Source organism: Asparagus officinalis, chromosome 4 (genome assembly GCF_001876935.1).
Source record: "Asparagus officinalis chromosome 4, Aspof.V1, whole genome shotgun sequence".
Taxonomy (NCBI): Eukaryota; Viridiplantae; Streptophyta; class Magnoliopsida; order Asparagales; family Asparagaceae; genus Asparagus; species Asparagus officinalis.
This window is the reverse complement of record NC_033797.1, coordinates 137,667,832-137,694,686: the sequence shown is the minus strand read 5'-3', so window position 1 is coordinate 137,694,686 and position 26,855 is coordinate 137,667,832. Positions and strand designations below refer to the sequence as shown.

General features: G+C 36.3%; 2 protein-coding genes across 3 annotated transcripts in view; both read right to left on the bottom strand.

Moving 5' to 3' along the window:
- The window catches only part of LOC109839506 (RNA polymerase II C-terminal domain phosphatase-like 1), a 17,580-nt gene extending 4,797 nt beyond the window's left edge, over positions 1-12,783 (bottom strand). The window contains exons 1-15 of one of the 2 annotated variants that reach the window (XR_002246650.1): positions 12,179-12,783; positions 10,333-10,809; positions 9,735-9,945; positions 9,321-9,478; positions 9,096-9,163; positions 8,841-8,946; positions 8,682-8,765; positions 7,840-8,439; positions 7,695-7,758; positions 5,908-6,044; positions 5,769-5,822; positions 3,230-3,326; positions 1,954-2,174; positions 1,768-1,854; positions 1,087-1,183 (exon numbers count right to left, since the gene is read on the bottom strand). Coding sequence is in view for 1 of the 2 variants with exons in the window: in XM_020407967.1 (XP_020263556.1) it covers positions 1,768-1,854; positions 1,954-2,174; positions 3,230-3,326; positions 5,769-5,822; positions 5,908-6,044; positions 7,695-7,758; positions 7,840-8,439; positions 8,682-8,765; positions 8,841-8,946; positions 9,096-9,163; positions 9,321-9,478; positions 9,735-9,945; positions 10,333-10,809; positions 12,179-12,427 (2,613 nt within the window). In the remaining variant the exon portion in view is untranslated. The remainder of the gene's footprint in view (positions 1-1,086; positions 1,184-1,767; positions 1,855-1,953; positions 2,175-3,229; positions 3,327-5,768; positions 5,823-5,907; positions 6,045-7,694; positions 7,759-7,839; positions 8,440-8,681; positions 8,766-8,840; positions 8,947-9,095; positions 9,164-9,320; positions 9,479-9,734; positions 9,946-10,332; positions 10,810-12,178) is intronic. The other variant, XM_020407967.1, reaches the window with a different exon arrangement.
- LOC109839365 (ethylene-responsive transcription factor ERF053-like) lies at positions 18,998-20,703 on the bottom strand. Its single transcript, XM_020407794.1, has 2 exons — positions 20,286-20,703; positions 18,998-19,044 (listed from the first exon to the last, which is right to left on the bottom strand). Exons 1-2 carry the CDS (start codon positions 20,701-20,703, stop codon positions 18,998-19,000), a joined length of 465 nt encoding a protein of 154 aa, XP_020263383.1.

Below are 26,855 nucleotides of genomic sequence, written 5' to 3'. Positions count from 1 at the left end.
GTTGAAAATGACTAAAAAGAATCTCTTGTATCTTCATTGTGGAAGTAAGTAAATGATGAAAAACATAATACAAGTAAATGATGAAAAACATAATACTATTCCTATAGCAGAAAAACTAGGCTTCAGTTTTCTAGCATATCACTCCCCTTTCCAGTTGCAGGACAATGATAGAAAAAACTTTAAATTGCTTTGTCTTCCTTTCTATATTCTGTTGTGCACTGTTCCTTTGAAATGCAAATGCAATCAAACGTGTGCTGAAGCACACAAGGAAGATATGAAGAAAAATATCTTGGTCACAGTTTTCATAGCTTTAACCATAGCTCAAAATGAGTAGTTCTGAACTTTTTGATGCAATAGAAAGCAGGATCATTTCACATGGCTTTACTCCCTTATTTAATATGAAAGCTCAAATACTGAGACATGTACGAGCAGGGGATCAGGAATATTTCCCACGCAAGTGAAATAAAAAAGAATCGAGCACATATACAGGAAAGATGACAAATTCCAGGATTACAAAAGATCCATAAATTTAAAACTAATGAACCCGTGTATTTATTACCCTAAGTATCTTGTGACACTGCAAAAACAGGAGTATTCTGGTCAACATAGAAGTATAAATCAGAAATAATACCAATATTATTGAACCCAGAAACTATTTAGGTTTAACAGTATTCTCCGTAACTGATGCCATTGTAATATAAGTCAATTATGAAAGTCATTTACCATACCCTCCATATTCCCTGTAACATTGCAAGCCTACGTACTTGGTGGCAATGCAAGGTAAAATAATATATTCATGGTAAGAACAATTTCACCCAAAAGCTAAAGCTTTTGGTTGTGAACTGTAATGTATATCAAACCAAAGATGTAAGAGTATATTTGAAAGAGTTTTCTAATGCGTTTTTCTAATATTAGTTCCATAAATTATAGATATTTTGAAATAGGAACCTAACAAATATTTAAAAAATTAAATAAGTTCACCAAATTGCTTAAGTTACACCAAGTAGGTCCCTATAGTTAAAATATGTAAATATAACTCCATATTTAAAATTCCATATTTCTGACAACTCACAATAATAAGCTTACATGAGAGAGAGGTGGCAGGAGGTAATCGATGCCAACCTCACCCCTACCAGTGCTGCTTTTGAGCTCGTGTGTGGTTGTCAACGAGGCGATCGACAACCTACAGAGAGAGATGTACAGCGGCCGATTAAGGATGTCGTTGTTGATTGTAACTGTCTTTCGCAAAGGACAATCATGAGAGAAACAATCAGCGGTTATAGTGGAGAAAGTAGGGCCCACTTGAGATGAGAGCCGAACATGGTGGTGATGTGGTCGACAATGCTAATTAATGACGTGATATTGCAATAATCTCCAATAAGAGGAGGTACACCATAGGCTTAAGTCCTCATTGGATCCACAGTGTCCATGCCAATTATATTTTTCTATGCTTAAAGCACGATTACTAGAAATTTTACCTAGCTACACATTTCAACTTCTCTTTTCTGACAATCAAGGCATTTGCTTCAAGCAATGTATTCAAATACATTAAATATCATGGCAAAGAAAAAGAAAATAATACAGGCAAGCAAGGAGGTAGCAGGTTAACCCACCATAGTCTTGATATTACTTGGCCGAACTCAGTTCATGGAGCATCAAGGCAGCCGTGTATTTAAAAAAGTTTCATGATGAATAATGTTGCATTGCAAAGTAACAAGCATTGTGAAGTTAAGAGCCATAGAACTGAAAAAAGATATTGGTCATCACCTGCGCATGTGCCTCCCCTTGACCAACTGAACCTCCTGATAGTGGTGGTGGGGCTTGAAAAGTGAGACTATAACCCTCCATAGTACACTGAAATGTAAGTAAGTAGTTATAAGCTGCCAATCAAATATATACCAATATCTCATAGTTTAAAAGCATCTCATGAGAAGTGACAATGTAACTTCTTACTAATTCTTGTACTGCAGTAACAGCTGATGTTGATTTTGGACCCTCAGGAAGATGGTTCACAGTGTAGGAATCTGAATTGTTCACAATCGGAAATGGCTCATCTATATTGAATGCTTGATATTCCAAAGTGTTTGAACCGCTTGTAAAACCATTTTCTTGGGAATGATAAAGCTTATTGAAACCTCCATGTGCAGATACTGGGTCAGGCGATATATATTTCTCTGAAAAAAAAAACTTTATCAATCAGGATAAAGAGAAGATTTCACGAGTACACAATTTCATTTGAAAAAACAACATGATCTTCAACTATCTAAAACATGATTCACGCTTCACTTGGAAACTGGCAGATATTTGAGGTCAGAGCTTGTGAAAGCTTTAAAAAAAACTTTGTGAAGTTACTAATAAAAGAAGTGAACATGTATTAGGTGTGAATAAAAGAAACACCACAATTTCATCATAAAGCATTGCTATAAATTTCTAATATAATAGAAATGGCATAGATCCTTCCATAACACCTAAGTGTCTTTGAGAAAATTCTAATGAATGAATGTCTTACAGCCATCCTAGATCCAGGTTACAAAATGAACCCAATTACACAAATAAATCATATAAAAATCGACATAGTATTCCATTTTTTATTTGAATAATAGAATTTTGAAAAGTAAAGATAACAACATCAACCACATCACAAATCAAGAACTAATAGTCTCTTTTCTTACGATTGAAAAAGAAAAAGAAATGTCATCAACTTCATAGTATTCTGAGCCTATCATTATAATGGAGTGAAGTAAAATATACACACAATACTATGATGCTGCCGTGAATAACTTGTAAGCAACCATCAGTCATCAGTTGACACCAATTTCCTGTGGATGAAACTATGAACAACAAGAGAGGAGCTTGAAATAAAGACCACTTGGTCACAAGGAAACCCACATCTCAACAAGACAATTTAAGGGCATGCAACTATGCAAGCAAGGAGTGACACAGCAAGTTCATAGATTAAGAAATAATCCTGGACAAGAGAATATGCATGCCATTGAGAATTGCATTCATCACTGATGCACAGCATAAGGCAGTGCAAGCTGAAAAGCGTTTGCTAAAGTATATATTCATGTGTGTTCTGCAGTGTTATTGGAGGACAACACACATGAAATTTTCCATAGTTTATGAATGATAAAATGAAATGCAGGACTTAAAATTAGCAGAAAGAAATATAGCAAAAGGCAGGAAATGTAAATTATATTCTTTATTGTTCAGTGAGGTAATAACTTACTAGCCAAATGTTCAAGAGCATTCATGACAGCTTGACGCTGAGCATCCTTCCTTGTTCTGCCGATTCCTTCTCCAAGTTTCTCTCCAACAAGCCAAACCTAGATTAAAAAGGTCATGATAAATGGATAAGTCTGAGAAATAGAGTATGGTTACTCTAGGAAAGGGTTAATAAAACAAACAATAGTATCTTAGAATCTTAGAATATGTGGAACACCAAATTAGCCTCACTGTACCAAAGAATATGGTTCTCATTTACTCTATCAACAGACTCAATTACTTGATAAAATTCTTACAAAACAAACTCACTGAGAACATTACCTTTACAACCTTAAAGATAAAACAACCTTCAGAACATTGAATTATTCAACCATGCATCATAAGTGATGGAAAAGATGGAAATATTTTTAAAAAGGTTGGTTTAGAATTCAGTGCAAAGTTAACAATTCACAGCAACAGAACAATGAACATGCACGGAAAGGGATAATATAACATCAAACTATCCTAGAATATGTGGAATACAAACGGAGCCTCAATGTACCCCGAGATTGGTTCTCATTTATTCTATCAAGTGGAACTTAATTAGGTAGCGGTGGAAAACAACCGAATCAAATCGAATAAACAATATTCGAATTCGAATATTGTTTATTCGAATTTACTCACCTTTGCCTCATTCGAATTCGAATAAAATACTTACTGTTTTAATTTGATTCGGATTAATACCTAAGCATTCAATATCTATTCGTGAATATTCAAATAGCTCATGTGGTAAGTCAGTGTGCTGCTAACCAGTAGGTCATGGGTTCAAAGAGTCCCCTCGCATCACTTAACATGTAAATTTTGCTACTTTTTAATTCTTAGTCTAATTATCTAGTGAAGTACAGAACAAAAGTCAATCCTCTTAATTAATAGGTAGCATTATTCGCCAAAAAAATTAAAATATATATAGACAAAAACTACACTATTTTATATAAAATAGACCTTATTAGTAATTTTAATGTAAGTATCCTACTAATTCATTACGTGGGAACCATTTTAGCATTAGACCTATTTATTTCTATAATAATCCAAGAAAAACATAGTTTTATACAAAATAAACTCTAGGCTCTATTTATTTATGTATTTATATGGGGGTACAATTTGTAATAAAATTTTGGATGAAGAATACTTGGAATAAGTTAAATTCATAGGACTAAAATGTAAAATATAATCAAATAATTAACAATCAACCAAATTGAATATACCTTTGGTTACTTCTACTAATTTATGAATCGAATACTAAGAAATATTCATTAACTGTTAAATGAACTACCAAATAGATATAACCGAATATCTGGACAAATAATAACCTAACTGTTTATTATTATTTGTTCACCTTTACCCCTACACTTAAGTAACAACAAGCTTGATAAAATTCTTGAGAAAAAATCTCACTGAGAACATCAATCTACAACCTTAAAGATAATAAAAGTAACCTTTTAGAACATTGAAATTTTTTAACCATGCACAACAAGTGGTAGAAAAGATGAAACACTGCAACAGAACAATGATCTATTACATTGAGATTTCTTAGAGTACGAAATAAATAGAGCGTGTATTAAATCCCATAGTAAGTTGCATGAAGGAGCCAAGCTAAGTAAAGCGACAAAAGGTTGTAAGTAGGCAATGTTGGCTATACAATTAAAAATTGAACACGACATCAGGCATAGAAGGAAAAAAAATTAAACAATGGGAGTCAACAGAACATGGAAGTGTAGTCCATCTTAAGTTTTCTTCCTAGCGAATCACACAGTAATCACCTTACCTAGAATTGACTAGGAAAAATAATCTAGTAGTAGTATTATTTGGACACTTTAATTTTACAAAAAATTGCCCTGTTGGACAAAAGGATATCACATGACAGCTGATAAAGTGCCCCATGCTTCCAATGTGCTCATATGAAATGACAGCTGATAAAGTGTCTCACGCTTCCAATGTACTCATATGAAAAGAAAAACAAATTATTTAGTATGAATTTAAGAGATGAAGGGATGGAACAATAACTTCGGGAGAGAAAAGTTGGAGATAGAGTCGTTCTTCACAAAGGTTTACACAGAACGTAAGTCTTTCTTTCTTTGCATTATACATAACTTCAATGAGGTTGCATCCTTCTCTATTCTCAATCCTCTGATGTATAAATTTAGATAGAAAAAAACTAATAGAGAAGAAATACTGGTATGATACCAATGGAAGTACTTTAGGAGTAATAATAGTGTAAGCTAAAGGATCTCATATATGCCAATGCTGGCTTTGGGAGGACAAGGACTTGTATGGAGAGTAATAGGATTCGGGAGAAGAGAAGGGTCACTTTTCATGGAAACAGAAAGGTTTTTGTGCTCGAACACCCATGTCTTATACAGTTATACCATATGCATTCATGTACTCAGCCATCAGCATACACATTAATTTCGAATGCAACAAGAAATAATATAACAGTCAGTTATTTTAGCCAAGAAGGATAATAAGTGAAATCTGGTTCCTGTTTTTGCATGATTTTTACCAACCTCTATTGAAAACTGTAAGTCTGCTGTGTCACATAAATCTGATCGAAATTCTATCTGCAGTATGAAAATAAAAAAGCAGAATTAGTCAAAAATAGTCAAAACATCATCCACAACTATTAGAACAAGGACTATGATCTACCTTGCCTCCACCTGACTTCATCACAATATCTTGTAGAACAGCAGCAGGATTTTCTGCATATTGTAAAGTTGCTCGACCAGATCTGATAGGAGCATCCCTGTGACTTGAAGAGGTTGTAGGCATAGGCATTTCTTGACCTTCAAAATGTGAATGTCCGGTTAGAAAGTAGCCTAAACAACCAACATCAGGCTATGGCAGTTCATTATTTTAGACAATGGAACAAACATTCGGAGAGCACCTCTAGAAGATAAAAAAATTTCCACTAATATGGAACACCTATACATTTTTTAATGCTCATGTTATTAGTTTAGATAAGAATTACCCCTCCCTCTAGAGTCTATCAGGATTTGCTGCAAGAGGCAGCATGACTTTAATTTATGAAAAAATTTGCCTGTAAATCTGCGATAAAACTAGAGTCTCACCCATGAGATGGTCAATCCTATTCCATGCACATTACTTTTTCTCAGTAGTCACCTTTTCTTAGGCATATAGGCACAGTGACATTGCAGAGATGAAGAACCATGACTTTCTTAACTCATACACTCATCTCAGCCTTCATTTCACAGAAGTTTGGACTTGCGCAGTCCTCATATTAATGTATTTCATAAACTTATACGGTCCGTTTGGACGGTTTTGACTTTTTTTTGTCAAACCAAACCCGAATCAAATCAGTTTTGTGCGGTTCACTTTGTTTAGTTTGATCCTAGACATTCCAAGTTAGAGAATTGTTTGATACAAGACAAGATTATTACTCCTTCAGACCTTTTGCTCATCTCATATCCCAAGTTGAAGAGGAACTCATCAAATCAACAACTTTACAAACTAAAAATGAACTCTATCAATTAAGATACATGAAAATATTAGTATAAATTATCTGTTCACCTAGAAAGAGCATGAGTACAATTACATTAAGCGGTCGGTTCTTCGGTTTCAAATATTCTTAATCTGAACCACACCGAAATAAAACCAAACTGAGCCGTGAAAATTTGGTTGGTTCGGTTGGTTTGCACCGAAAAGTGCTTACCCCTAGCCCTCCAGTGTAAATGGTTTTAGTTGACATTAGGAATTTAAGTTCTTTTATGTCCACCTTCAAAGTGTGGCATGTACCCTCCTCATGTTGCTTTATCGCTCAATTTTAAAATTCCAAACAGAAGAAATATCTTAGAAAGTTAACCTCAGTGTCATCCTTGTTGCAACATTATCTGCCTATAGAAAAGTTATGACTTTGTCTGTTTCGGATTTTATTAGCATAAGTAGGAAACTATTAATAAGCCCATTATTATATGTGAACCATGAGAACCATATGATGCTTGTAGTTGTAGGCATAATTAGATCGTTCAATCCAGTGGCAGGTCTATGATACAAACTAATATCCAACTCAGCAAGTAGTGAAATAAACTAATAGCATTTATTTGGTTCAATTTACTTGATGATAGGTAATGGTAAAGGGAGAAGTAGTGAGTGTAGAAATGAAGGAAATCTTCTGATTCTTAAACACTCAAAATATATTAAAAATATAAAGTGGGTCCAGACAGGCTTGCTTTATACTTTAAACCACAATTACTGTTAAGACCTTATCAGAATAGACAACATTCATCTGACTAAGTTGTCAGTGTAAGATAACTTTTATCCTGGATTTCTAGTTTTAGCTTAGCTACAGAAAGGAAATATTGGCATACGTGTCTAGTGCATTATGTAAAAGAAGTACAGCATGCATACAGAGAACTAGTTCAAAATAAATAATGTATGCTTTTAAATAAAATATGATCTGTCAAAAAATATAAAACCTGGATAACTATTATAGTTTGCTACTGGATGGTTGGTTCTTGCCGGAATGTCTCCATAATTTACCTATATAGCAAACTCTATGGTTAGTATATCTCTCAAACATGGCAAATCTAAATAGCCATTGACATGGAAAAACTGCCTTACCTCAACGGATGGTATCTGATTTTGATGGACACGTCTATCAGAAGGCATATGATTCTCCCTACCGCGAAAGAAAGATGAAGGGTGAGACCGCTTTCTGTCAAAATGCATAACTTCTGGTTCTAAAGGAAACTCTTTTGATGCTGTATTCACTTGTCTTGGGTTAATATCTTCCTCTAATGGTAACCAATTTCCCCGCGGTTGAACTGGAGGAACTGAGACCTGAAGAGGGGGTCGATATGGGAATGAAGGAGGCGGAGGTGGAGGAGGTGGTGGAGGAGGAGGAGGATCGCGCATGTCTTGACCATGCTGCAAGATAAGAAGTCTTCTCCTTGTATTAGGATCTAGATCTGACTCAGGAACCTCCCCCTCTTCTGTAGTAGGACATTGATGGGTAGCTTCTGAAAACCCGGTTTGACCTAATGGATTGCCTGACAACATTGGCTGAGGGAATTGGTTGTTAGGCAAAGGCATCATCACTTGAGTAGCTGCCAAGGGAATTGGTCCAGATGAAGAAGCCATAACATGAGAGAGAGAAGACATTGGCCTCAAATCATAGTTATTGACCAAGGGAGGAAACGCTTGAGCAGTGCCGTTTGCTTCCTAAGACATTTGGCTTTCGTAAGCACAAGGAAATGCAAAAAAAAAAGTGCTAGAAGTTGTTCTCACTAGTAGAGTCGGTAGCTTTCTTTAAAAAAAAAACTAATAAACTTTATCACAAATATCAATAAGAATATCGACTTAGGTTGTGGCAGTAATGGACCACGGAGATCAATCCAAATCTGATCAATCCAACCAAGCTTCAAATTCTCAAGCGAGGGAACATTATGAAAAACATAGATCACCTTTAATCTCCTCTCGACCTCAGCATCCGCCATTCGCTCAAAACCAACTGGGTCTTTGTTTACATTTGGAGCAGAAGTATCATCCTGAACAAGAAAAGACAAACAAGGGTTAAATAACTTAAAAGGGGGAAATATACATAACAAACGATTGCACCATACATCTGATATCAAATAATTGCCAACATCTGGAGCATCAGGAAGACCCAGAGTTTCATCTTCATAAAAGATATTGGTAATTCGTGGCAATAACCCATCATCAAATTCTCTGCCAATAGAATACACAATTTGTTGTTTCAAGAATCAGTATAGTATAGTCATAAGCAAGAGGATATTGAAATCAGAAAGCACCCTGGTTACAGTAACACAAACTGAGAACAGCAAGAAGCTCATTTATAGAAAACTTTAGTCACTTACTTGAAGAAACTGCCTCTGACATTACAAGCAACATTTCTCGCAACACATAAAACAGGGATAGTGCTTGCCTACAAAAGCACAGTCCATTAAGGGCTTCCATTAGGATAACAATAACTAAGAATTACACCTATTTGATGCAAATAATCATTGGTTAACTAACAATAACCAAGGACCCATAAATCTGTGAAAAGTATTAAGTATCTTAGAAGAACATTTTATGACAACCTCTGCTTGGGGAGCATAATATGGCGCAAAGGCAGGGACAACATGAACTCGTGGTTGATCTTTTTCATCCCAAACTTTCAAACGATCATCAACAACTAGTGCCATCTTCGGATGGCAGATTCCACCTTGGAATACATTGAGCAAAGACTTTTTTGTGCCTTCCAAAAACATATAAGATAAATCAAATAAAAGGTATTAAAGAAAAAACAAAGAACAAAGGAATACACAAATATAAAGAGGATAGAACCGTCAATGTATATTATATGATGACTACGATAAGCAAAAGAAAATATCGAATAATGCAATCAATTATCCATTCATAGACAAAGATATCAATCTACAGCCTATACGTCATTTACATTATATGCATTAATATGCAGTATGCATGTCTAGCATGCATATATCACAACATACCAGGCTTGACACAAACAATTCTGTCTAGAAGTTCTGTAGAACTGATAAGGTTCAATTCTGGGTCAAGAAGCCTCCACATTTCCAGAGCATAGTCTCTTTCAGCTAATGTGCAAACATAAACCTCAAAGCGCTTTCGACCTCTAGCAGTTAAGTAGCTTCTTAAATCCTCCCATGCAGGCCGTAACCGCACAAGAACGCTAGTATCACGTATCTACAAATATATAAGCACAACTTCAGTAGAAAGAAAGAAACTTTCACCATTTTTTCATTCACCCATTTCTGTAAATAAAGTAAATGACTGTAAGATGATTGTGTAAAGCTCGAAAGACATCAGCAAACACCCCACTTAGAGAGATATATTTAAAGATTACAACTAGCAAGATAAAAAGTCGTCCTGGATATAACACAATTACAATTCAGATCAAACTAAGTAAACTATAGGCAACAATACGTAGGTGCTACTGATTGCTTGAATCAGGTCATATGAATATCTCAATTGACTGCATATGTTAAAAATAAGCACCCAGAAGATGATGGGGAAAAAAAAAAGAAACTGACTAAAATTTTCAAGCATTGAATGAAAGATAAGAAAATGTACCGCTGGATTAACCCGTGTCAAGATTATGTTTTTCTCTTGTAACCTTATAATTGGGCGAGTGATTGGTTGATGACTGTCAGAGATTGGCTGAACAATCTCCGATTGAACTTTGAACACCTTCCCATTATCAACAACTTGGTCATTTTCCAAATATTGTTTCAAAATAAATTTGTCCTCCTGATACCGCTTAACCTCAGCTACCATTCCACTAACCCGTTGTGGATCAGTCTCGTTGCTTAGTTTTTGCTGTAGATTATTAATCCTATCCTCAAATGAGCGCATTGTATTAGCTACTATAAGTGTTTCATCAAGATCAAACACAATCCCAAGGCATCTGAGGTTCAACATGACAAGGCAAGAATTATATAGTCCAGGCGCAACACTGAAACCCCAAAAACATGAATACTGCATGAGGTTCTTCCTAGAAGGCATGGCCACCAAATGTAGTTCTTCATCTGCCAATGCAACAACAGCAGTCTGCAAAATGTGAATTAAAAACAATAAAAAACCAACTATAAAAAATAAATACATAAATAAATAAACATAATACATAATACATACAAACATGAAAAGAGGAAGAACTACTTGGTTGGATGGAATTTAGCATTATTTTAGATTAGAAGCTTGAGGTGTCTTAACAGTTCAAAGGAGAAACCAGGTGCTGCTTTATTACAGAGGTTACAGTCTGAAGAACCACTTCCAGCTATTAGGAAACTTCTTTAGCGTCATCCATTGCACTGGAACTCATGTATAAATCAATAACCCAAACCGGTGAAAGAGGAAATTGCGCACATAAATACAAACAGCAAGCAATAGGTGGAAAAGCATGTAACAATGAAAAATTGCATTTGTTTTTCCTCCCTTTTTCTCTCAGGTTATCATGGCAAAGAAACATATTAGATTCTCGCACTGAACTATCAGAATCATGCTTCAGTGCACTGCCTGCTAGGATTTAACGATAAACATGTGCAAGAACTACAGAATTTAAACAACTCATGAAAATTTTCAAGTATAAAGAACATTATCCGACAACAGTCGTTCAGCTTGAACAGCAGTCAACACTAGCTAGTCAATAATTAAAAACAGCATATTTGTGCAAAAATGCATCAGTGAACAACAACTATCCCAATTCTCTTCTGTGATGTACAGCCAACAGCAAAATTTGTTCGAACAGAATTAAATAAATTAAAAGGGTCAGTTCTTGTGTTGACAAATTTAGGCAAAAGATACCCCTTTCTTAACATCAGGACCCAATGATAACTTCAGAGTGAATATTACATTTTGAACAATTTATGAAAATTTCCATGGGTAAAGACTCGTATCAATAACAATTGTTCTGCTTGAAAGCAGTAAGTATTGGCCTGTCAGTATTCAAAACTTCATCAATAAGAAGTAATATCCTAGTTCTAATTTTTAAACAGCCAAAGAAACATCACAGGTCAGCATACTTTCTCTGCAAAAGTTTGTAGGAACAGAACTGAATGAATTCAGAGAATCAGCTCTTATGTTAACAAATTTAGGTAAAATTTCCCCTTTCTTAATGTCACGAGTTAGCAACAACTTCATACAAAATTTTGGCGAAAAAAATATGTGCAAGACCTTCAGAATGCGAATAATTTACGAATTTTTCCAAGGATAAAGAATCATATGCGCAACAATAGTTCTCCTTCAATGCAGTCAATATTCAAAACTTCATCAGTAGGAAATGAATATGCTGGTTCTGATTTGTAAAGTTCAGTACAGAAAACACCAAATTGTCAGTAATCAGTTCTTATGTTTAACAAATTTAGGTCAAAATTAACCCATTTCTTAGTACCAAGATTCACTGTTTTTGTTCGTATTATACCTTATTCTCTCTGAGACAAGCGGAGTAGCAATTGAACAGCTCAGCTGACGGCGATTTCGATTCGATTTTGAAGCAGACGCCATTGTTAGCGATCGTATGAAGAATCGCCAAAGGCAAGCAGCGATCGCTTGGAGGCGACAAGTAATCGATCCGAATCTCTCTCATCCATGATCCATTCGAATTCCTAGGGTAATAGATTTCCACTTCCCCAATAAACGAATTCTTATGATAAACAGCAGATCTCGACATGATTAAGGTCGAAATTTTTAGTCCTTGTACTGTTCTTACTCAATTCAGTTCAGATCTCGTTCATCTTCGAGATTCCGGGTCAAATAAAGGTATAAAAAAAAAAGAAAAAAAAATGTTCTTTAAAGGAATTCGACGGAGTTTAGGGATTCTTGGCTTCTTGATCTCGTTAACGGCTGCCGATCTGAGTTCGTGAGCGTTTTAGAGATGGAAGAGGAAAAGAAATTTAAAAAAAAAAAAACAATCGAAACCCTAGAGTTCTTGATCGGCGAAAGACGATGAAAATAAAGAAGGGAAAGTTCAAGGGTCGACGAGGTGCGGGTCGAATTTATAAATAAAGAAAAAGAATGGAGGGCTTGGATGGAATTTTTTTTATCGGTTATTATTGGTGGTCGTGGATTCACATGGACGAGGATGAGCCGATTAAGACGATAGTATTAGTCAAGTAGGTTGATGACTCGATTAAATAAATTGAATTTAATTTTATTGGTTATTTGTAATTAAATACCTTAACGTTTACTCTGTTTGACTGTGACACCCTACGTACAGTTATCTTTTGCCAAAAAAGTATCGCGACTTTAACAAATTTTAACTATGATACTCCAAACTTTAGCAAAAAATTGACAAAAAATTGATGGGTACCAAAGCTAAATTTCATTGAATTTTGGGGTACATTTTGGGAAAAATTAAACATTAGGTAACAAAGTTAATTTTTGCTGAAATTTTGGGTATCTTTTGGGCAAAAGCAAATTTTGAGATATCAAAGTAGAAATGAGGTAAAGTTTGGAATATTTAGCTTCAAATAACCCACACTAGTGCTTCCTTCTCGAATAGGTAAAAATGTATCCCGATGTCCTTTTAATTTTTATTTAAACAATTTTTTTATGAGAAAGTTAATATAAGACTAAGTTTACATCTAAATTGAGGTACGTGTACCAAATTAGGAAAAAAAATACAGGGATCAATTCGAGAATGAAACCTTAGCGCGAGTACCAATTTTGAGATATCTCTTCATGGGTTGAGGCACAGCAAATCTCATCATTTCAGTTAAATTAATCACAATTAAGCTGGAGGTGTTTATCAATTGAGATATTTTTATGCAAAGTGGAATAATTGTTAAAGTATAATAATCTTTTGCTAGTGGGATATTTTAGTGGGATAAATAGGAACAATTTTGTAAAGCGGGATATTTTGATAAAGTAATATGGAATAATTTTTTATAATAACGAAGTGTACATTTATGTATTTTGAGAATATAAATACTATTTATATATTTTAACTTACTATTATTGATTGATAACTATTTACGATAATGTTATTTACTATTAAATAACTTGTGGTTAGACTATACGATATTGAGAAATGTTATTATAATAAATGCTATAGATTTTTTATTTTTTAATTATGATTATAGTACAAGTCTAAAAAAGTTTTGCATATTTTTTTCTTCCTTTTCTGCTTCTTTTAATTTTATTGTTTAATAAATTATGGATCGTTACAATCTTTACTTTTAAATTATTATATAATTATAATATTTGATAAAAAAAATAAAATATCAAAGATGAAGAGGGGACGAGATCTGCTCTGACAGCATCGTCTAATGATAGTGATGACTATAGTAAGAAAGAAGTAAAGAAAAAATATATAATAATAATAATAATAATATAAATAGGTGTTTTAGTTTTTTACCACCTGGTTCCAAGTTAAAACCTGAGATAATTTAAGAGATTAGAACATTTATTTTTGTATAGAAAAATAAAAAAATTTAGGATAATTTTGTACAATTATCCCATTTCTAGTTTGATTAGAGTTCTAGTTGACTAAACACCGACAAAATTTTATTTTAGTTTAATTCTAGTTGAGTAACACTATAAAATTTTATCCTACAAATTTTATTTCTAGTTTGATTGGAACCATTATTTTTGTATAGAAAAAAAAAAGATAATTTTGTGCAATTATCCCATTTCTAGTTTGATTAGAGTCCTAGTTGACTAAACCCTGACAAAATTTTATTTTAGTTTTAAAGAGGAAAAAAATCACATTTTGAAATCACCAGTCACGTCACTCTTAAGTAACAAATAGTAAAATCCTTCTATGAGTGAAGAATGAGTCTCCTTTCTGACGATTCCTCCTCATACATCTATTGCTTGTAAGTAAAACTTTAATAAAACTGTTCATTCTACAATATGCTTTAGAATATTAAAATTGTTGTTCATTCTACATTAAAAATTTCAGCCTTGGCTGTACTATTCGCTTCTTAATTATTTGTTTCCTATAAACACTGTTCATGTACAGTGTAATTATGAATCTTAAGCAAGCTCGGTATGCTATAAGCGAACTTTTTGGCACTTTTTTCACTTTTCAAGTTAAAGTACTTTTTTTAACATTGAAAACAGTGTTCATATTCTTTTTTATTAATTCTTGCAAATGATGAATTTAACATTTATCGGACATTTCACAAATATAAATTTTTTCTCGCTCTATTATAGAAAATTGATAAAACTTGTCAATTGGTGTATTGTTTTGTTAATTGATTTAAAAATTCACTCTATAAATAACAATAAAAAAAATTGTCGCTAAATTTTTTATAGATGGTTATATATAAAAGTCATATTATCAATATGGTCACAAATCTAGCTTGATAAATAGTATAAGAATGGAATACAGACACCTCGGTGAAAAATATTTGTCGCTCGCTTAAACCATATTCTCTAACTTTTTTCTTTTTATTTTATTTTTCTCTTTACAAAAACTATTGACAATAAAACTTGATCTCTTTTCAATTATGGTCAAGCGACTTCAGCCTTATTTTAGAGAGACTTTTAGCCGAGATCAAGCCTGCCCCTTTCACACGGAGGAAGTGGGGGGCAAAAAAAAAAGAGAGACTATCTTTTACTAATTTTTCCCCAATAATTTTATCTAAAATTTAGTACCTATACCATTAAAATAATGTTAGAGGCACACCACCCACCACAACCCCAACCACACTCCCCCCTCTCATTGTTACAGTAAACCGGGCCCCACATGGGATTTTAAATTTTTTAAAATCCGATGTGGGGCCCGGTTTACTGTAGCATTGAGAGGGGGGAGTGTGGTTGGGGTTGTGGTGGGTGGTGTGCCCCTAACACCACTCATACCATTATCGTTCTCAAAGATTTTCTAAGGTAAAATTTTTAAAATCAACTCATTTAGAAACTTAATAGTAAAAATCGACCCATTTCTAATTTAATTGTTAAAATCGACACAGTTTCAATCAGTTGGCTGAAACTGGGTTGATTTTGGCAAAATAAATTTTCGAAACTTCACGGGACTTCAAGTCCCATGAAGTTTAAGCGCGTTGTTAAACTTCACAAGACTTTAAATCTCGTGAAGTTTCGTAACTTTTTTTTATCAAAATAGATCTAGTTTCAGCCAGTTGGTTGAAACTGGGTCGATTTTGATAATTAAGTTGCAAATAGGACATTTTTTGTAATTAAGTTTCTAAATAGGTTGGTTTTTGAAAATTTGTCCATTTTCTAAATTTAATTTTAGAAAATGCTAATTCACACTTCAATACCTTATACTTTCCCCCCATTTTGCACTTATATACCTTCGCTATTACAAATCACGGGCATTATTTCGGGCGGCTCATAAAAACCCCCAATTTCAAAATCTCGGCGAAGAATCTCGCTGCTGCGAATTCGAAGGGAATCCTTCATTCGCGTTCGCGTATGAGCTGAGTGCGAATCCGAGGGCGATCCCTAGTGAGGATTCTCTTGTGCGCATCGGTGAGCCCGTGGACTCAAAATTGTGAAATTTCCATTCGATTTCTTGTTTTGTGCTGATTATTTGGATAAAGATTTGATTGAAAAGCTGCAATCTGTGAGATTAATTACTTTCGGTTAGGAGTCAGAAACCCAACCATTAAAATCCATTAATTTGTAATAAATGGAGACTATTTCATGCTTTCGCTTACCCCATGTATTAAAATTGTTCTTTAGAGATTGATACGAACAACCAATTTCTATTACAAAGTTACAATTGATCAGGACCAAGGTTGTTGAGACTCAATGTTGTTGGAGAGGCTTGCATTAGTGAACAAGGAGACACTGATTTGTCTGCCTTTTACGCATTTTTTTTTTGTTTTATTTTTGTAATTCTATATGCCAGAATGAGTTTTGGGCAAAATTTTGAAAAACTGACTAGTCATTTTGTGTCGCGTGTGTCAACCCGTTATAGTTAACATGTCGGGATTTGGTCGATAGTATCTGAAATCCCCTGACGATGAACAAGTAAGCAAATAATCATACAACAAGAAAAGAAGATATAACGTGGTTCGACAATAACCGCAGAAGTGATTTCTCGACTGCTTGATTTTTTTTACTGTTACAATGAATCTCTCAAGGGGTATCTTAAGATCTATTTCTGAGACTTTTAAGTTTCCTTAGGATTCCTTCTAATAGTTGTTTTTTGGTTGGACGTATTATAATCTTAGCCCAAATCCATTTATTGCATTCCAGTTAAAAGAGAGAAAAAAAAAATCATCGTTCGATGTGTGTCAATCAACGTTTTACCTTCAATTATTTGAATGCTAGCAGCAAACCAACAATCCCTACATTGGAATTTGTTTGAATAAGCTATAGCCAGAATTTTTATGCCTCACATTGTCTCGACCGTTTCCATCTCTTTGCTCCACTTTCACGACCACCAATTGAAGCCACATACCATGCTCTATGCTTGAGTACCTAAATGAAGTTCAAAGACGACGTGCGTGTTTATGTATCAGTCTTCATCATTTTCATTTCTTTCCTTGTATCCCACTTGATGATTTTATGATAAATCAAATAAATATGCTTTTCTGTTGGCCTACCTCGAGCTTTTACTGAGTGGATAACACTTTAACTATCACAAAATAACTAAACAGTAAACTGTTTGAACCCAAAATCACCAACCCATCCCTTCAGCCACATTGTCCCCTTCAGATCCTTATTTGTTATCATGTATTCTTCATTGTTGAAAGAGCGATAGTTTGATGCAAACAGTAACTTCCAGCAACTGAACCATTACTAACTAGAAACACATAGCTAGTAGTAGTATTTCTCTTATCAAAATAGCTTGTGTAGTTGACGTCTACATAATCTTACTACTGACTTTTCTTTTTTCATCTTCTGGATGAACCAACCCATTCAAATACAATAGGATTCATTTTCCAATCTTCCAACTGTCCTGCACCCGGAAGATATTCCACTGCACACATCCAATAGCTACAAACAACCTGCTCTTGGAGGCAAAGTAGTTAACTCTCATATTAATTTCTGAACAAAGCAAACAATCTTTTCACCCCATTTTATTGCTTGAAATAACAAAACTATCATATACCCACAGCGGTGTAACGTATGTTCATCACAAGGAAAACAAACCACTGGTACCACATTCTTGTCGATTGCTTTAGTCGATAGAGTGTTTAATACAATCATGATCATTCTTCGCTTCCTCTACAATCCTACATGCAACTTCATGTATATTTCCTTCTCCAGCTCTCCATATAAAAATCTTGTTTTCACATCAACCTGCTCCAATTCCACATAATGATGGCTCCAATGCAAACAACACTGTAATAGGTATATGCTTGATTATGAAGAAAATGACTTGTTATAGTCAATCCTCTCTTCTTGAGTGTAGCTTTTCGCCACAGTGCACATTTTGTATTGTAATTGTTCTTCATCCGGTATTCTCACTTACATCCTATAACCTTCTTATATTTTGTAGTTTGTGAAATACTTACCATATAATCCACATTAATGCTTATGAATTATGACCAAATATCTTTTGACATATCTGACTGCAGTTTTGCTCTCTCCAATAGTGTTGATTCATATGCTCCGCTATCCTGTATGTTCTAGTTGCTCTATGCTGTAAGCTATGCCTTATTCAACTGTTTGAACTCCTTTTAGCTGTATTCACCTCCATTATTCTGTCCTCAAATACTTAATCTGTTGCCCTTTTTGCTTCTCAATGACCAATGTCCACTACTTGAATCTAGCAAATATAATCCTAGGGTTATGAGTATTTGTTTGTCTATCTTGGGAATCAATGAATTTTTAGAGAGTTATGAGGTGGTCTTTTTACCAACTTTCATGATTTTAGTGAATGATCAGTCTGTTATTACTTGTTACCCATAGAGTTATGAGGTGGTATCAGTTTCATTGAGAGGCTGTTGGTTCTCTGCAACTATAATTGCAATAAGGGTGTCAGTTCCATGTAATGAATATGTTGCGGCGTCTATAGCATGCAGTTGTGGTTGCTTGCTTCAATTTCAAAATTTTATACTTTGTCTCTTTAATTACATTTGTAGGTGTTCATTTTGAGGTCTTTTCCATTTTTTTTTTGTTGGATTTAGGGTTTGAATGCAGCTGTAGCTGCAAATTGAACTCAATTTAAGTTCAGAAAGGTAGGAATTGCGACTTACGTCCAAACCTATACAAGTTGCCTCTTGTATAAGATGTCAGTGGCAACTGGAGCTCATTTTTTTTAACTGTGATTGCAATATTTATTAGTTGCAATGCGACAAACAGCTGCAACTGTCCCAGATTTTTACATGTGTGCAACTGCAACTGCAACTGCAACTGCAACTGCAACCACTACATTTACAATAAACCAAATTACACCTAAAATTTATCCAGTCTATTCATAAAATAATTTCTGGAGTTTTATTCACTGAAATTTGTGCCTTTGTTTCTTTTTTCTTTTTCCTACAGAAGTTTATATGTCCAACACTCTTGCTGCAGATGACTAACATGGTGTTTCATTGCATATCTACTCTGCTTTGGAGTCCATCAAGCATTTGCCAAAGGGAATCTATACTACTTTAAGTTAATGTTGTTGATGAGTGATGGCTCTACTGCTTTTCTGAAGATCCTGGCTGGAATGAAGATAAGTTAATTTTATGTTCCAATTATTTTTATCTTCCTATTGCTTCCCTCCTTATAAATGGTCATTATTTTGCATGTATATTGTGTATTATGCTAAATTACATACACAGATAAACACTTGGTTTGACTAAGAATTTTAATTTTATATTTCTTCATCATTTCCAACAGAAAGAATTTCCAAAGATTTGTGAAAAGGTTTGGAATACTCAGTGGTGCATATATGCAAGGATGGAGGCTTATTTTCACTCACCGTTTCATTTACATGATAATATTAACAAATTATATAAGTTGTGGCCTGGCAACTGTAAGAAACAACAGCAAAGTAAATATAAATAACTCCAAATTTTTATACTCAGCAAACAACATCCAGAAATTTGAACAGAGCTGGTATAAACAAGTACAACAACGAAAACATATACAAGCAGGGGACGAGGAGGAGAACACAAAACCCTCTCTTCCTTCCATCCGACCCATTTTCTTGAAGATCTTACGACATATGCGACTTCCATCTCTACTCATACATAATACCAAGAAATGCTAAAAGGCGGGAAAAAAAATTCAAACCATGTCCACCTATGTATATAAGTTCCCTTGCGTCAAAAACAAAGGGAAACATAAACTCTTTACCAGCAAAAAATAACCCTGCTTATGTGTGGCTTAAAAGATATGCAGCCAAGCAGGATTGTCTGGAAAAGAGCATGGAGAAGTTATGGGCAAAATGAAGCATGCATATGGATTTTCCTAATGAAGATCACGGCTGTCCTGTCAAATAATCTGCAACCAGTGAACTAAAGAAACCCTAAACAAATCGGGTAGTTTTTCTGTGTGCGTGTGTGCAGCGGATGCTCCTATGGTGTCTATGAACTATGCATGATTTTTGATGGAGTAAACCTATTAAGAATCTTTCCAGATGAACATTTGCGAAGAAGAAGAACAAGATGGAGCGGTACTAGCTGAAGATGTGGACGTCCCCTGATTTTGATCTTGCGCATCCATCGCAGAATCAGGAGCGAATGTCGAGAGCCTCGACTGTAGAAATAAGCTATTGGCTCCGTCGATATCATCCCACACAGAACTCCCCGGCCCCCACGTACTGAACCAAGCCTCCTCTGCATCCCCCCACACAAATTCCGCCGGGGATGCAGCAGTAGCTACTGCCTGGGGATCAGATACGACAGGTTTCTCCTCCTCCTCAGCATTGACCTTTACAGATTCGGTCTGCATAGCTTCACACGGCGAACAAGAAGTCCCTTGATCTCCGTCTCCTCCAATCGCTTCTTTATTCTTCCCAAGGAAGAGTTCGGGGAAATTGAGACGAGCGTTCTCGCCCCGAAGTCTGTACGCCTCCCGATCATACGCCATGGCCATCGTCCTCCGCCCGTGTCCGAAGCGTCCCTAGCACAGCCGGGCTCCGGTTCCTGGGCAGGCGAATCTCCGCCACCCTTTCCCCAGTTGCCGCTGCCTCACCCCCTGTAAAGCTTCGTAGGAGTGCGGAAGATGCGAAGGAGGGTAGATGGTCGCCCCTCGTGCGCCGCCAGACGCGGCCAGTCGGTTCATCATCACAATCGTGGCCGCGGGGGCTGAGGCGTTCACGCCTGCGCTCCAGTACCTCATCAGCTGCTCGTGTGTACTTTCTGCCTGATGCTGGTGCCTGAGCCTGCCCGCCTGTCCTTCGTCAAAAACATCCGAGGGTAGGCTCCTGTCGGTTGCGGCTCGGGTAATGCTGGCCGATGTCGAGCAGACATGCGCTGCGGCTTGTGGCTGCGCGCCACGGGAGGGCGACACGGGGCGCCGTAGGGGACCGGGGTGGAAAGCGGAGGAACAGGGAGGCGAGGGGGAGGCCTTCCGCGGCTCCGAAACCGATCTTGACTGCGGCGCTGCGGCGCCTCTTCAAAAACGGCATCCGCGGCCTCAAGCGTGCCTGCAGGCTCTTCGCGCTTTCCTCTGCTGCCTCCTGTCGACGTCGACCGCTTTCCCTTTGTTATACGGGGACCCTGATCCGTCCATGGATTCAGAACAAAGACAGAGCGAGGTTGAAGATGAAACTTAGGCCCCAAAAGAAGCTAAGTCATCAATGCTAATGTAACAGTGAAGGCCAGGGGTGGGGGAGAGATAAGCCGAAGAGCCAGAGCCAATGAGGAACTGGGGTTTGATTGGAGGAGATCTTTTTTAAGCTATCAAGGTCTCTCTCTCTCTCTCTCTCTCTCCCCTCGTCGTGGACTTGGTGCGATGCGCTGTTAAGAAACTTGGGGGGGGAGAGGCTGAGGGCGTTTTATGAGCAGGAAAAAGATCTTCCCGCTGTGGTGGCTTTTGGGTCCCCACGCGATTCTCTCTCTGTCCCAGCTTTTTTACTCGCGATCACAGACCAAAGACTTTGAAGCTCGGTGGGGGTTGCGAACTCTGACGTACAGGTGGCGGGGATCGCCATCCTCGTTGGACTTTCTGTCGTTTTTGGGGGGCCCTCCTCTTTGTCTTCTTCTCGTGTTCCCGCGTATGTTTTGTTCTTGTTTCAAATATGCTAGTGTGTGAACCTGGCAAAACACGGCATATTTTTTTTTCGTTATAGTAATCTCGGTTTTAAATGTTACAATGATACCTTTTTTTTGGGTTGTTACAGTATCACAGCCTCTGTTACAATGTTTTAAATTTTTTTTTAAAAATGCTACAGTATCCCGCTTTGTTCTTGAGAGAGCATCTGCTACAGTATTTTACCGCTTCTTTACAGTATCCTTATGCTACAGTAATTTTTTTCAAAAAACTGCTACAGTATCCTGTTTTGTCCTTTGGGGGGTGCTGCTCTTTGTCTTCTCGTGTCCCTGCGTATGTTTCGTTCTTGTTTCAAATATATGCATGTTTATGGAGCTTATTAGCGTCAGAGTGGAGATTAATCGTGCAGCTGCTAAGCACGTCAGGGAGAGCGTAGGAGGTTTGCACTGCAAATAACTTTCGTAGGAAATCCCCGATATATTTTTTATGTAAATTACACTAAACCACCAATACGTTCGAAATGCCCTTTTATGTCGTTTTTTTTTTGTTCTAATTTACGAGGGCTATCTGCAGAACTCAGAAAATTATTCGGGGTTTTTAGGAATCCAAAGGGTTAATGGGGTTTAGTGTGATTTTGAAAGTTATTGGGAGTTTACTGCAAAAAGTTGAATGTTATGGGGGGTTTATGTAATTTACCCTAAATTTAACATTTTATCTTTTTACGAATAATGCTATAAATTTTGATACACGTGCATCTGCGCATCAATATGTTTAAAGTCTGGAAAATGTTCAGAATATATCTAAGTCTGACACTTGTCAAAGGGAGGAGTGAAGTAAAATTCACCTTTTCTTCCCCCTTCTGATTTAAAGACCAAGAAAAAGACGCGAAACAAAGGGAGTAGGTCGGTAGAGCTATTCAAGATCAGCTACTTATTCCTCAACCCCTACACCCTACATTTGGGAGTAAAGATTCTATCAGAACACCCAATTAAAATAGATGATCTATATTATTCACGGATAGTTAGAGGTATAGTTTGAGAATAACAACTATTCTACGTATGTTGTAGGCCACCTCGTTTTTATAGGGTGGTTTTGATAAAATCCCTACTGTAGATTTGCCGGTAATTTGTTTAATTAAGGACTATCACTTAATTAAATTTTATTTTTGGGGTTAATTTGTTAAATTTATTAAAACCATCATAAACTATTAATAATTTTTGCATAATAATATCATAACTACTTTTACTAGACAATAAATCACAAACTTCAAAATCATGGGGCAAAAAGTAATATGTACTATCCACAAAAAAAACTCTTCATAGGTTAAATACCATAAAACTTCATACTATCTAATATTTTTCTCGTAATTCAAATGTATATGATAGTTTCTCTATTAAAAATAGGCTAAAATAGCATATTGGTATTTTAAATGGACCCTAAATGACAATAGCGTATTTTAAATAACTCCGGCTATAATAAGACGTTATAATTATTCAAAAGAGACGACAAGGCCCATAACTTTCATCGGAGATCACTTTTCCGTCCAAGTTCCCTCACGTGCTTGCATGTGATTTATAAAATTATTTGTTCTCTTGCTGATGTGGCAGAGACTTGCCCCTAGTTTGCAAAATTCCACCAATCAACACCCAAATGAGGGTTTATCATTCAATTAATTGAGGATAAACACCATATTAATCATCCTTCTAAAAAAAACCAAACCCACAAAGAAATATCTCAAAAGTTCGAGAGGAGTCTCACCTTTGCTCTTGGTTGTCACCATACTCAAGTCGTCGTCCTCACCAGAGATTCTCCCTTCTCTCAAGTCACATTCAAGATCAGAGAGGTTATTGCAAAAAGCTCCCCTCCAGCTGCTCCCTCTCTCGTTCAAGTTTTGAAAAAAAGGGTGAATTTCGCTAATTTGGGGGGTGATGAGATTTTAGGCATGGTTATTTCTCCCTCCAACCCTTACATCATGTCATTCCTTATTGTCCAACTCAGCCCACAATGATCACACAACAATCATGTGAGGTAAATTTGGCCAGAAAAATTGACAGAATCGAAGTGTAGGAGTAATCGACAAGAAAACAATTTCCTCTTCCTCTGCACCGCGTAATTTTCTACACGCCAGAATCGAACTGCAAGAGTAAAAAGTTCCAAAGTACGATACTACGAGGGGGCCTTGTGCAATTTACCCAAGTAGTAAAACAGTTGTTTTGCCAATCAGAGGCCTAGATTTAATTTGAAAAACGTCCCAATCAATCTATGCTGGGGTCACGATGATGATAACAAACGTGACGAGATTTTCTAACAGAAGCGCCGGCCACAGGGGGGTGGGGGTGGTCCAAACGCAAACTGGTGCGCGGAGTCGGTCACGTGTCGGCGGACGTGGACCACCGCCCACACCCTCAATTTTTCATCATTCTCATGCTTATCTCTAGCCTGCCCTCCTACCTTAAACCCCTTATTTAATTAGGTTGAATCCCCACATCTAGTCTTTATTAAACTTTTAACTTCTCAAAATATCAGCTCCCTACTTTGGCAGAGAAGTCTTTATGGTAGCCCCCCCCCCTGGTGTTGGTATTATCCACAATCAAATATATAGGGCCCTCTATCGACGGGGGTTTAATTTTGCGACTAACCGCTTGTATTCTCCATGTAAATCAAGCTCCATGCACGACAACATAAGATTCCTGACATGTAGGAAGGAAACACGCTGGTGTTTAAAGTTGATGATTATATTGATTTATGTACGGTTTGCGCTGACATAGGGGCTGTTTGGTTGTATGTTTTTACCGTGTAAAAGTATGGAAAGTGTAAAAAAAAAAGGGTCCCAATGTCAGCTTTCATCACTTCACATTGTTTGTTTAAATTCTCTTTTACATGAAAAGCTTACACCTTTTGATGAGGTGTCACCGAAAGCAAAATCACCAAAATTAGGAGTGATTTTGTTGGAAAGCTGACACAATGTCATAAATGTGTCCAAAAAAATAATAAAAAAAGTCAAAACGTTGTAGAAAGTGGTGAGGTGGATAACCACTTTCCATTTTGTGTCATAAATACTCTAGTTTACATTATACTATCCAAACAATGTAATACTATTATTTTAGGATTCGCAAGGATTCCTACCCAAACAATGTAAACACTCGAATGGAAAGTGGTGAGGTGGATAACCACTTTCTGTTTTGTGTCATAAATACTCTAGTTTACTAAAGTCATCCCATAGTAATCTGATTAAACCAATATTTAATTGTTTACGTTGCTATTCGCTAGCTAGTTGTGCTCATATTACATATCAATTATATAGGTTTTAAATTTATAGTTAAATATGTATCATGTAAAAATTTCCCATTACAATAGCACTCTTCCATTTGTCATCTACCCCTTCAGTGTACGTTCCACTTACCTCCAGATATCTAGGATAGACACCATTTCAGGCATTGACCATACTTCGCTCAAAAATATAACATAACGGAAAAGGACCCTTCCTTTGTGTTATTTATATATATATATATATATATATATTTTACTTTGTCAGGGTGCATCATTACGCTATGTTATTCTTGCCGATAGTTTTATTTTAATCACTTTATTATGATACAACTCAACGAATTATTGTTATTGTTAGTTATAATAATATAAGTAACATATGGTTACATTATGGGTATTAATATTGTATTGGATGGATGCTTATCAAGATTGCGTGTTAAGCTTATACTAGTATAGTATATATATAGAGAGAGAGAGAGAGGGGGGGGGGGGGGGGGGATTTCTCTTGGGATAGTAGCTCCACTAAAAGAGATTGGTATTGGGGAGACTCAAATAATTGCACTCATCAATGGCCTAATTTGACTTGGGTTACTTAGGATTAGCATAATGATAGCATTGCTTTAAAGTAATTAAAACTTCCAATGTCAACCCTCTAGCTGCGTGAGACTAGTGGAGATTAAACACTTCCATTACTGAATGTTGTGGGGGGTAGATTCCTTAATTACCACTTGTGTTTTCTTGCGGTGGATTCTGATGGCGGTCTTGGTGGGCGAGTGAGTCGGGTAGTCGGGTCGGAGTGTTTGAATTTCATTTCGCAATTTAATAGTGGGTTAATTGCGGATAGACCCTCTTTAGTATTGCCTAATTGCAGATAGATCATCCGTAAATCTAATCGTGCACCCCCCCATTGCCCAATTGTGGATTGACCTCCTAAGCGAATTCTTTTTTTACTCTTCTACCTTCAAGCGGTCATCTTGTCAAAAATAACATATGACACCCCCACATAAACTAGTGTGAAGAAATATTAGTGGCCTAAATAGAGAAAAGCCCAAGACTCAAGAACAGCTAGTGCAAGTATTTTGACAGTGGATTTTAGCCAACATCGAGTTGCTCTCGATGGGTCCCACGACTTGCACGCGCCAATAGGCCAGTGGGTTCGGGACGTGAAATGATATCAGAGCAGTTGCCAGTCGGAAGTATGGTGCTAGGTGCTATACGGGGCTAAGTGCTACACCGTGTGGATGCGGTGAGAGCCACCTCTAGAGCCCGTAGGAACCATCTCTAGAGTCCACATCGCCTGGCAGTGATACTGAGATGTGCCAATTGTTATGTCGTGACGACGAGGATGTCGTCTTTGTAAGGTGAGATGATTGTGACACCCCCACACTTTAGTCCCACATAGACTAGTGTGAAGAAATATTAGTGACCTAAATAGAGAAAAGCCTAAGATCCAAGAACAACTAGTGCTAGTATTTTGACAGTGGATTTTAACCAACATCGAGTTGTTCTCGATGGGTCCCATAGCTTGCACGCGCCAACGAGCCCATGCAAACCATAATAATATAATAATAATAATAATAATAATAATAATATTATTATTATTATTATTATAAAAATAAATAAATAAATAAATAAATAAAAAATTCTCTTTCTCTTAAATTTAGGGTAAAAGGATTAAAAAAGTTCACTCAGAAAATCTATTTGCACCATAGAATTGCAAGGGATCTACGCGCAAATTGGCGGTAGTACAAGAGGTCTATCCTCAA

Coding starts and splice junctions, on each gene's coding strand:
- LOC109839365 (XM_020407794.1), bottom strand. CDS start 20,703: ATGGCCATGGCGTATGATCGGGAGGCGTACAGACTTCGGGGCGAGAAC. Junction 19,045..20,285: donor GACGTCCACATCTTCAGCTA/GTACCGCTCCAT, acceptor TTGTAAATGTAG/TGGTTGCAGTTGCAGTTGCA.